At 42.5% G+C, this 12555-nt stretch overlaps 1 protein-coding gene across 10 annotated transcripts in view; it reads left to right on the top strand.

The window, feature by feature from the left end:
* The window catches only part of UTRN (utrophin), a 587017-nt gene that overhangs the window by 357320 nt on the left and 217142 nt on the right, over positions 1-12555 (top strand). For all 10 annotated transcript variants that reach the window (XM_083176136.1, XM_083176132.1, XM_083176141.1 and 7 more), the window contains 2 exons: positions 8209-8381; positions 12261-12417. In XM_083176136.1, the coding sequence (XP_083032262.1) occupies positions 8209-8381; positions 12261-12417 (330 nt within the window). The remainder of the gene's footprint in view (positions 1-8208; positions 8382-12260; positions 12418-12555) is intronic.

Here is a 12555-nt window from a genome sequence, read left to right as displayed (position 1 = left end):
GCATCTGTCGGTTGAACTGTGTGGGGGTCCTGAGGTCCGAGTTTGAGAACTTCTGATCTAGACAGATGTACAATGAATACTAATATATACTGTTGGTGTGTGCAGTCCTTTCTCTTTCCTTTGTGTACCATTGTAGCAGGGGCCTAGCGTGAGAATTACAGCAGGAACCCTAGAACTGGAATGTGCAGATTACTGTAAGGAGCATTTTGGAGTTCTGTTTTTATAACTCATGCAGACTTCATTCTGACATGTTCTCAGTTTCCTCATCAGCTAGGTATGTGCACTTATCACACCCTTCTCTTGATGTTAATCTACAATATGCAGAGAGTCTCCTCTCCGCTTTGTAGTGAGAACTTTCATTGAAGCTGCCTACATTAATTGTAGCACAATGGATTGCATTGGACGTATCCAGATCACATCTGTTTATTCATGTTTTTGGTAATTTTATGGATAGAAATAAGTTATTGAAGATGTTATATTGGTATGAACTGTTGGCTGAAAATTCTGATGGGATCAATGTAGTAAGTGGGTGCATAATGAGGTGGAAGGGGGCAAAAGGTGCCCCCTAAAAAAGGCACAGGTGTAAATTTACTAAGAAGGAAGTTCTATTGAGGATGTATGTGCATGTACAGGGCAGTACAGGTCCTGCATCATCACATTACACTAGGGCTATCACCTTATCCCTTTAATTCCGGACACATTCTAATTACACAGGTTCCGTGGCAGTTTAAAACCAGGTAAAATGGAGTCTTGAAGTCAGCCAGCCACAGAATCTGTGTAATTAATATGTGTCCGGAATTAAAGGGATGAGGTGGTCACCCTACATTACACTTGAGGTGTTTGAGCGTGACAGTTTCACAAAATGGAAGTGTGTCACCTAGGTTTTTGGGAGTGCAGAGGATCTCTTTATTGTGATGGAGATTTCCTGTCCCCGGGGAAGTACAGTAGCTGTGGTGGCTGGTCTGCGTGACCTCAGGGTTCACTCAGCAGGTTGATGATGAAGAAAGTGATCATACAGTATATGCATGCAAGAGGCATCTACTTATATCAGACGCCTCCAGATGCAGCTCTTTACAACCTCATCTGAATCATCCCTCATGTGCAGCCACAAGCAGACTTGCTCCAGACACAGATATTTACCTGGAGTGATGGATTACTAGCAAGAGGGAGAGGTGGGACCTCAGCTGTCAGGCATGCAGCTCACACATCTCCCTACAGCGTTTCAAATGACATTTTAGAAAATATGAATCATACTGTAGTTATATCCTACTACTTTTTTTCTTGAACATCTATTAGGCTCTGTATATATAATACTCTGTGCATCTGCAAGTAGTGTCTTCATATTGTTATTGCTCACATGTGACGTGAGAGGCGCTTTCCCCATTCGCTTTAATGAGACAGCGATGAGTAATTCTTGTCCTGTGCACTTTTGTCATACCTCCCACCTGTATCCAGTGGGCTATTAACTAGAGGCAGTGCCAGACACGTTTGATGGGAGTGGTTGCACTGGGCAACACCCTTAAAGGGAGCTCTATTTTACTCTGCAACATTCCTGGAGCTGCCCCGGTCTGCAGTGGGCGCATTGAAAAAACTTCCCAGCAGAATTGAAGCAGTCTGACAGCCGAGCAGAGAGCGGTGGGCTTCCCAGCTTTCTTCAGAGCGGGTTTATGGCTATTTGAAATCTCGCGCCCGGCAGCCATTAAGAAGCCACCACTGCTGCTCCTTATTGTAACACGGCATGAGATTTCAAAAAGCTGCATACGCTTTGAAGACAGCCAGGCAGCCCACCGCTCTCTGCCCGGCTGTCAGAAGGCTTCAATTTTGCCAGGCGGGTTTATCTATGTTTCTTGAGATTTAGCATATTCCTGTGATCCAGGCCTAAGTAATATGTTACAGGACTGCAACATAACAGCATCAGCCAAATAAGAAGGCTGTGCTCAGTTATGTGGTGTGCCAATATAGTATTTGGGATAAATGACATTCTTACAACCCCCAATGCTGACATATATAGTATTAGCTGAATGTTGTTTGCTTTTAGTGGAGACATCAGATACTTTTCTCATTTTTCTAACTAGTACTTTAGAACATTTGTCCCTGATAATATTATATGGATAAAAAGGTCTCTATTTACATGTATTGTTATTGTTCAGTACTATTCCTGGTCTGTTCCCTTGTCTGTAGCAGAACTAGCACCATATCTATGAAGAGTATCGATCTTCAGTGACTCAGGTGTATGTAGCTCTCTGCTTCCACCCTACCCTGTTGGTTTGTCATATATATGTTATCATGTATTTTGAACTAACAGCCTTTTGTACTAGTCCAATATTATGGATCCAGGCATCGCTCTTGACTGTCCAAATTATGACTGCGCAACGACATCCCTATAAATCTACTTATGTTGAATATAATTATATCTTCCAGTGGTGGATTTAAGGGGCAGCCCCCCCCCCCCTTCATATTCCAACTGGTGCACCTGAGTCCTGTTGCTATAGAAAATAAGGCATACACAGCTGCTCTGATGTGAGTGAATGCTGGTGGTGGGCATTGAAGCTTAGCTGCTAAGCTGTCCAGTAGCTGTTACAGACAGCTCCAACCCTTTTCTGTATCTCTAGCTACAGCAGTGTTAGTACATATGTAGGCAGTATGAGCCCAGCAGTCAGTACTTATAAAGGGCATCATGTGGCCAGCAGTCAGAACACACAGCAGCAGTAGTGCATAGAGAGGGCAGTAGTGTGCACAGAACCAGTAGGCAGTGGTGAGGGCTGCAGACATCACGTGCTAGGTGTACAGTTCCCTCCCATCAGTGAGTAACAGCAGTAGTGCATAGTTTGGTCAGCAGTCAGTATACATAGAACCAGTAGGCAGTGGTGAGGGCTGCAGACATCACGTGCTAGGTGTACAGTTCCTTCCCATCAGTGAGTAACAGCAGTAGTGCATAGTTTGGTCAGCAGTGATAGGTGTACATACTCCCCCCCCAGCACTGAGTAACAACCCAGTGGGCATACCTTACTTGCAGTCTACCCAGTCACATGCCACACTAGGCTTGGCCATTGGTGGGATACCCATCAATTGTCACCATAGATGGTACCATTGATGGGTAACCTTGATAGTGTGAAACCATCTGGAAGGGAACCATCAATGGTTTCATCCATGAATGGTCAGCCCTGCTTTATATTTCATTAGGCTGTGAGCCAATGAGTGCCGGAAGCAGAGTTTCAAAGGAGTGCTGCGTGTATATAATCGACGGTAGGAAACCATCTGATTCTACCCTATCAATGGATAAAATATTCAACACAGCTCCTATAAAAGGTACAAATTAGGAAGGGTATATGTTATACAGGTTGAGTATCCCGTATCCAAAATGCTCGGGACCAGGAGAATTTTGGATAACGGATTATTCTGTATTTCTGAATATTTTAATATTTCAATGATGTATTTTGAAGTAACTTGCATTTATGCTGTATAAACACATAATATACACACAAATATATTTTATTACCACATAAAATACACACAAATATATTTTATTTGTTCAAAAAACAAGGTTTCAAAACATGAAACAAAATTTGTGTACTATCTCAGATATTGAATTTGAATGCCAAGCAATCATTGTCTTGCACATATATAGTGCCAGTTACATATTATGTCACCAGTAGTGCTGTTACAAATGTCCCCAGTGAGTTTTTAGCAAAAAAAATAATTTTTTTTCACTTTCTGGAATGTATGGTTTTCGGAATAATTCGGATAACGGATACTCGGATACGGGATACTCAACCTGTATATTAAAGTGAAAAAGTTCACAAAGATGGGTGAACTTTTAGGCAAAATTTCTGAGGTTAAAGTGAGTTTAATGTGAATCTTTTAGCATTCTTCGCTTATGTATCTTTTCCAGCATTTGAAGCTTTCATTTTGTCCTTGTAATGGCCATTTTGCACTCTGTGCTAATCAACATTTAGCTCAAGTTATAGTCTGCAAATGATAGAGCGACAGCTGTCAGTTCATTCAGCTGGGTTATGTATTTGAAGTATGATAAAGAAAAAGTCCAGAAATAAATATGATGAGGGAATTCCAGGCTGTGAAAGATAATGAAGGTACTTTTAAGTGTACTGAATCCTGCGCCCAATGTGGTACAAGGCAGGCATTCTGCTGAACAGTAATGACTCTTTTGTACTCACTGCCTACAGGTAGACTGATAGGAGAGGCATTTATCAAGGTTGCAGAAGTTAATAGAGAACGGAACTCATGCTTATCATAGGAAAAAAGGGGAATTTTAAGGTCTAGTCTTGAAAGTCTCCCTTTACAGAGTGTAGACTGATTTTAAAATGTTAATGTAATTATACTATCAAGTTGATATTATTAATGTTGCTTTTAAACTGCATATTTTATCAATGATGTTTATCAATAAGAAATCTATGGCATGGTGTTTGCAGTTTTCCAATGGAAGGTACTGTACACCTGTACAGTACTGCTACATTCTGTTTTGTCTCAGAAATATTCATCAGCAGTGTTCTGTCATGAAGCTTTCACTTTAGTATAATAGTATATTAGTATACGGTAATCATTTTGGGATTCCGACTGTCGGAACGTCTTGGCAGTCGGAATCCCAGGCAGTTTTAGTTTATTCCAACTACTGTAACTCGACAGACAGAATTTAATGTTGGATGTCGGAAAGTCCACAGATTGGCGAAAAGGTGGCTGTTTTGTTGAAAAACGTCCACGGATTCCTTAATCCACAACTGCTTCTGACAATACAGACTCGCCTCCATAGGGACGTGAGACTGTGTCAGGCAGGTCCTGGCCGAGATTGAATACTGAACTGCCCAAATTTCCACTGGTGGAAATATCGGCAGAAATTGAATATCCATCTAGGGCTTTCATGATAATGCATGATAATGATATCGTTAACAATATATTTGTGCATAAAGTCTAGTTTGTACGCACTATATCGTTATCGATGCACACTCCTGAATGCTGTTAGTGACCCCCTCTGTTATCTGTTTATGCAGTAGAATCAGACTTTATCGTTGTTGACAGAATGCTCCAAAATGTGGCTTAGAATGATAATCTTTAGTAAAATCGTATAATGCACTATATTGTTTGTCAAGGAGAATAGCAAGTTCAAGGGAAATCACAGCTGGAGCCCCTCTGAGCCAGCCTGAAGAATCGCCAGATTCCCTGAGCTGGCGCAGGCTGGCGGTCAGGTGCACCATCTGACGGGGATGCGTGAGTATCTCACACGCTCGCGTGTCCCGGTCAGGACAGCGGTGGGGAGCAGATTCCCTGCCCATCTCCACTTCAAGGAGATGGGAAGGGTTAGTGGGGGCTGCGGGGGGCGACGGGAGAGTATCTAATGTGTACCACGCATAAGTCATTGAGCTTTCCAGCAGTTTGTTCCCATCACACAGGTTTCCACCAACAGGACTGTGTCATGATGCTATCCTACATTACACCTACAAGTTTCATCACTGAGCTAGCTTTAGAGGTGTATTCAATGCGTCCGGCGAGGGGGTTAAATGGCGGGGATCACAGAAAACAAGCAATCCTCGCTGTTTAACCCCCGCACCAACCGCCTTTCTACACTTTTGTATTTGGCAATCCTAAAACTGTTGCAGGGCATGTTGGGATGTGTAGTTCAACAGCTGGAGGGCCAAAGGTTCCCCATCCCTGATCTATAGTTACAAACCATAGATGGTTTTATGCCGATAAATAGTTTAACCATCTATGGTGGAGAACCAATGGTTCTCCACCATCAATTGTACAAAGCATCCCTGTGTTTAGGAACCCCCCCCCCCAGTTGGTACAGAGACACAGAGCCTAACTCTACTGCTCCTATACTTCAGATTGGGGCTCTGCCATTAATGCAAAAATAATATAAACTGCTATTAAGCTATCAATGGCTTGTAACCACCGATTTTTAACCCCATCTGTGGATGAAACCATTAATGGTCCTCCATTGCATACTGTACTGTAGATTTCTACCATTGATGGTCACTCACAGTTTCACCATTGGTTAGCACTGAGCCAGAGAGAGTTTACCATGGAGCTTTCTGTAATGACAGGTCCATCAGAGTCCAGTCATTCCAGCCTGGTTTCATCTCTTGTCATATCCCTTGCAATCAAAATCGTCTCTCTAATTCTACTGACATTTACTTACATTTCTTATTACACAACAGATATAATTCAGTTCTTAGAAATAACAATAGTATTTTGTATGGATTACTAGTTTTATATAGATACTGTAACCATTGTTGCTTTCTATTTGGATTTGAAAGATGTTGGAAACCTACAAGTTTTTTTATTTGACTCCAAAAAGAACTAAACACAAAAGGTGATAAGTTCTTTTTATGTGCGCAGAACATTTCAATTTTTGCTATGTATCTACTGAAAATGCACCATATTAGCAGCATTACTCAGCCAAGTGCTTATTGCTCGTCTCTTTATTCACATCTTCAGATGTTTTGAGTCCGCTCATAATTTGTAAAATTGGAAAATGTATTTTATTGTTGGATTATTTTAAAGAAATATATATATAGAGAGTATTTATTCCATCGTACAGAATCTACTCTTCATTCAAAAGTCTTTCTGCTTTGCACAATGTTAACAATTTCAAATGCCTACATGAGCATAATGTTGACAGGCAGATTGCATTACTTGCTAAATTAGTCCCCTGCGGGGACTCGTTCATACATCTGGAACAATGGTCACCCACATATTTGCATGGAATAGCATCATTAGGCCTGCCTCTAAGCAAAAGTGCTCCAATTGCTGCATTTTCCCCGCATGACTGGACCCGTCCCCATTGCCTCCCACCTACTTCTCCTTCCCAGGCGTCTCCTGGAAAGGAAAGTATTAAAGTAGGTAGATATGCATCTACCCAGTGTAGAAAGACCATCAAAGCACATGGGCAATAAGATGGACTCGGTTGAATACACCCTTGAAGTTGAAGGGTGTTTCTGTATGTATTCAGTTCAGAGCTGGTGGGACACAGATGTCACTGGTCTATAATGGTTACAAAAGCACAGAGTCAGTGGTGGCACTTAAGGCCCATACACACTGGGCGATTTTGAGCTGAAAGATCAAAAGCAGCCTGGCAGAGAGCGCTGATGCGTGGTCCCACATAATCACTAGCCGCCAGCAGATGAGTGACGGGAATATTACCAGTAACTGAGCTATGGGGTGGACAGCTTTTCATAGCTCTCTGCTATGGAAAGCTGTCCATCTCTGGGAAAATCTCTCAATGTGTATGCATTGAGTGATTTTTCAGCCTAGCTATTTTCTCCATCATCGCTGTCCATACATGCTGGGTATAAACGCCCAGTATGTATGGACCTTTAGATGGTTGTGTTGACACTGCCAGTCTAAAATGTTCCAGTAACTGCAATGTATTTCAACTGTACTGGTTCATATGAAATCTTGAATGGATTGTAATTGGGCATAGTTACATAGTAGGTGAGGCTGAATAAAGACTTGCGTCCATCTAGTTCAACCTATGTTTATAGTAGCTTATCCCTTGTTGTACAGTATGTTATGATATTTTAAAGACAGATTTTGTTACTTATTTGTACCCATGGATGTTTTTAACCAATACATGTTTATCCAACCTTATTTTAAACATTTTTATAGTGTCTGCTGACTTCTCCAGGAAGAGAGTTCCAAAGTTTGACTGCTCTGACTGTAAAGAAATTTTTTCTTATAGATGAACAAAATCTTTTTTCTTCTAATCTAAACTCGTGCCCTCGCGTCCTAGATTCATTTCTAGTAGAAAAAAGGGCGTTTGACAGTTCCTTATATTGGCCCCTAATATATTTATACATGTTGAGCATATCCCCCCTTAAACGTCTTTTCTCTAGTGTAAATAGTCCCAAATTGTTTAATCTTTCCTCATAGTAAACATACATTTTTTCATATTTGATGGGTTTTATTATTATATTACACTGACTATCACTAAATGAGAGCTTATAATCAGTCAATGAAAATAATTACGTTTGGCAGGGGGTGTGGTCATACGTTACTGTTGTAACAAGGTGCGCCCTCAACCCTAATCCTTCATTTGATTCTAGTGTGAAATACTTTTTTTTATTTCTAAGATTGTTCACATTGAATATTATCCCTAGAACCCGTGTTTGATGTACTTTGCAAATGTAACTGTTTTTCATTTGGTTTATACTGCAGAAAGGCTAATGTGATTTTCTATTTGCTGTGTTTTAGGATATTCAAGCAGAAATAGATGCCCATAATGATATATTCAAGAGCATTGATGGAAACAGGCAAAAGATGGTGAAAGCCTTAGGGACCTCAGATGAAGCAGCATTACTTCAGCATAGGCTGGATGATATGAACCATCGCTGGAATGACCTGAAGTCCAAGTCAGCCAACATTAGGTAAATTGTTCTCTCACATAATTAACTTTTTTATTCTCCAGTTGTTGCAAAAAATTAAATACTGTAATAATAATAATACAAAACTAAAACCAATGGCTGAATTTAATTTGGAGAGCTGACACACTTTGGAATAAAGAAATAGTGTAATCCTGGACTTCCCCATACTGTGAAATCCATTTTATTTTAAATCTCTGGATAACCAGTTCTCTAAGCGATTGGAAGTTGACATCCATATGGCACAGAGCCGATCAGTTTGTATCTGACCGTCCATTGTTCTCTTTCAGTTTTGTGTCAACCATTGATGTTGCACATGTCCTGATAAAGAGAGTCAGGTACCTGATTATCTCATGACAGATCACTGTTAATGCATCTTGGTCAACTCTTGCCATACAGTGACAGCTGGTGTAAGGCTGACACATACACACAGCCTTCGGACTACAACATTAATGAGCAATTTTGCTACAAACTTAAATAGATAGAAGGGCTTAGGGCCCAAAAAAGCCTTTGGTGGCCCTGGGTACTTAAGATACTGGGTCTTCCCCCTCATATCAGCACCACACTCCTGCATGTAGCATGTTCTAGATAGCATGCCCAGCATGCAGACCATGCCCTGGTGTGCCTATACATGTAAGCTTCTCTCTCTGCTCCTCAGCCAGCAGTGCACCAGTGGGCACTGTGTGTGCTGAGTAAAAGCTGACTCCACCCATCTCTCCTCTCTCCTCTCAGCAGCATTGGGCTGGCTAGTCTTGCCTCCTCCTTTCCTCATGTTTCAGGTTCCTCTGCCTCAGCCACAGCAGCAATGATCTGTGTGAGAAAGAAAAGGATGGCTGAGCTGTGGGGGCCAATGACACAGCGTCAAAGGGGGGCATATGTCCCCCCAAGCAGTACTGCAGAGGCTGGTCCCAGATCTAATAGCAGTCTTTATGAGAATAATAGGAGCAAACATATGGGTGTTCCTATGGTGTATGCCATTACAGTGCTAGTCATTTGTAAATGTTTTCAAAGAAAAGTCACATTAACCTATTACTGGTATATGAATTTACATTGTAGCCCTAATTCAGTTGGTCACCTAAGTCAGAGACTGCAGCAAGTGTGTATAGGATTCCTAGCTTTAACCACTGTATGACAAATGTCTGGTGGATCAAAGATGAACACAGGACACAGCTGACTATACTGCAGCTGCTTACTGTGGAGGGGGCATCACACTATCTACAAGAATAGTGACCTGAAATTAGGATACAGATGGACTATCCGCTATTAGCACAGCAGCAGTGAAAGTTATGCCGCCACTTGCTACAGTACAGATCACATGGACACCGGTGGGACTGCACTGAGGAGGTGGGTTGGAGATGAGGCAGCCAATCGCTGAATGATTTCCTCCAAGATCCCAGAAGGAGTGTAGCATATTGCTTCTCTCAGAGCTGACCTTGCCCTCAGCAACTGTCCTGTATCCTCGCCCTGCTACTGGGAGAGCTGCTTTTTAGCATTTGAGGATGGTTTAGAGCAGCTTTGGCTGGGGGGGGGGGACGACGACGGGGGGACACCTGACAGATAGGGTGCCCTGGTGTACTTGCTCCCTGTGGCTCCCCCTTCACCGTAATCTTGGTTTGGATAGGTTTATAATCAGGAATGGCAGCCATTGAGAGACTCGGGGTATGTGTTATCAATCCACTTGCCGGTTATCACTCACAATATTACAATGTGTGTTTCTAGCATAAGTCTGCGCTGGAGTTAAGAAAGACAATTTAAAATACAAATGGATAAGAAGTCCTACCGCTTCCCTGATTCACAATAATATGCTCAACTTCCTTTCCTCTATTCACCTACAATTGAGTTGAACATCATTACAGTATATCTGAGAGCTCTCATTAATGGGAATGACTAAATTAGACTGCACAATTGAGATTGCAGCACTTGTTCCAAGACAGAAATAACTTTGGAGATGATATTTGAAGTAGGTCATGCACCTTTAATAGATCAATATATATTTCTTTTATACATGGAGTGCAAAGCTTTTATAACCTCACAGTCCTCGTGTTTTGACACCCTGTCAATCTGAAAGGAAAAGTGCAGAGGACAGTTTTAGAAGTGTGAAGAAATATGCTTTGTAAAGATGACCTAGACCTCGGCAGTATTCAGCAGCAATTATCCATGCAGAAATACATAAATATCAGGAGAGAAAGACTGGGCTTATTCTGCTTTTTTGTTCTACATATCTGTTAGTAAAATGCCATATATCATGTGCAGTACAAACACTAATTCCTTATAATATGGGAGAGCTGGGCTTAGCCTAGCTCAGGCTCAGTTCTTCTATTCTGTTGCCCTCATCTGATATGTGTTTTTAATATCCTTCATTTTGGTGTTTGGGGTTCTAACGTAGTTTAGTGTAGTTTGGGGGGGGGTGATAGGGATCTTAGTATGCCTTGGTTGAGGTTGCATTTGGTTTGGTGGGGTTTTTATGGTAGTGTAATGTAGTTATGGGGGTGGGGGTATTAGGTTTGAGTTATGTTATAAAGGGTGGGGAGCAGTGGCGGAACTATAAATTTTAACTATAAAGTTTCTGGCGCTTCCCTCATGCCCCTTACACATTACTCCACACATCGTAATACCCCTTACACTATACGCCACACACCTAAATGCACCTTACACTATGTCACACTGCGTTATGCTCCTTACACTATACTCCACACACGTAATACCCCTTACACTATACACCACACACCATAATACCCCTTACACTATACACCACACACCGTAATACCCCTTACACTATACTCCACACACCGTAATACCCCTTAGACTATAGGCCACACACCGTATTGCCCCGTACACTTCAGGAATCAAGACTTCTGCATGGCGAAGCCTCACCACCACCATAAAAAGGGTATGACCACACTGAGAGGGCATGGCTTATTGGGAATAAAGCTCCCGCAAGCCATGCCTCCCGTTTTTGTCACTATGGAGGCATGCTCAGTGCTCTGTGAGCTTCTGGCATGCCCCCAGCTCCTCTGTCTCTTGCAAATAGATGCTGTGCGTATGCCCAACATGTCTATTCACCGCTGCACTGCCAATGACACATGGACACTGACAGACGCCTACACACAGGAGCAAGGGAGGCAGAGGCTGGATTCGACTGTGCACGTCTGAGAGGCTTCCCACTGCTGGCGCTGCAGGTAGACAGGCACAACGGCACTCGGCAGCAGCAGCTCGGCACTCCCCGCAGACCCTGTCGGTGCTGGCTCCCCCAAGTTACCGCAGTGCCTGCGGCACTATAGTTACGCCACTAGTGTGGAGTTATTGGGGTTATTTGTGTAGTTTTGATATTTGGGCAGGTGTCGGCAGTGTCGACTGGAAGGGTATGACATCCTGACATGGTGAACAACAGCCCGTTGACTCGCCCAACCGGCTGAACTGGTCCTCTTCTCGCTCCCAGCCTGCATCTGTCCTTAGGTCAGTCATATGCTACTGACTGCCTAGTGGCATTAAAGGTTTGTGTCAGGCCCCACCCAAAAAAGTGGGTGGGTCAGTGTCGACTAGAAGGGTAAGAGTCCACTGGGTGGTCCAGGGTATGACATCCCGACATGGTGAACAACAGCCTGTTGACTCGCCCAACTGGCTGAACCGGTCCTCTTCTTGCTCCCAGCCTGCATCTGCTGCCAGGTCAGTCATATGCTACTGACTGCCTGGCGGCATTAAAAGTTTGTGTCAGGACCCACCCACCTAAAAAAGTGGGTGGGTTATACATCACCAGGACCTACTGGTGAATCCCCTGGTTCCCCGCCGTGCCAGTCCAATCCTGGATGTAGGTGCTTTATATTTTTGTTTTTATATTGCTTTGGTATCTGATATTCACATCCGTCTGTCATTGCTTTATTTCAGAACACACTTGGAGGTGAGTGCCGATAAATGGAACCACTTGCTGAAATCCCTAGAAGATCTAATCTGTTGGCTAGATGTTAGAGATGAAGAGCTGAAGAAGCAAATGCCCATTGGAGGAGATGTCCCCACAGTACAACAGCAGTATGACTTCTGCAGGGTAAGGGAATTAAATCTTTGTATATTTGGTGTTTTTTTGTCTATTACTTATCACATTCCAATATATCCATTTCATAAATAGCGACAAATGTTTTTTTAATATAAAGATCTAAAACTGCAACAAAGCATCCTTATGGAC

This window comes from Crinia signifera, chromosome 3, assembly GCF_055691185.1.
Source record: "Crinia signifera chromosome 3, ASM5569118v1, whole genome shotgun sequence".
Classification (NCBI taxonomy): domain Eukaryota; kingdom Metazoa; phylum Chordata; class Amphibia; order Anura; family Myobatrachidae; genus Crinia; species Crinia signifera.
Note: the sequence above shows the minus strand (reverse complement) of the source record. Positions and strands in the feature narration are given on the sequence as shown.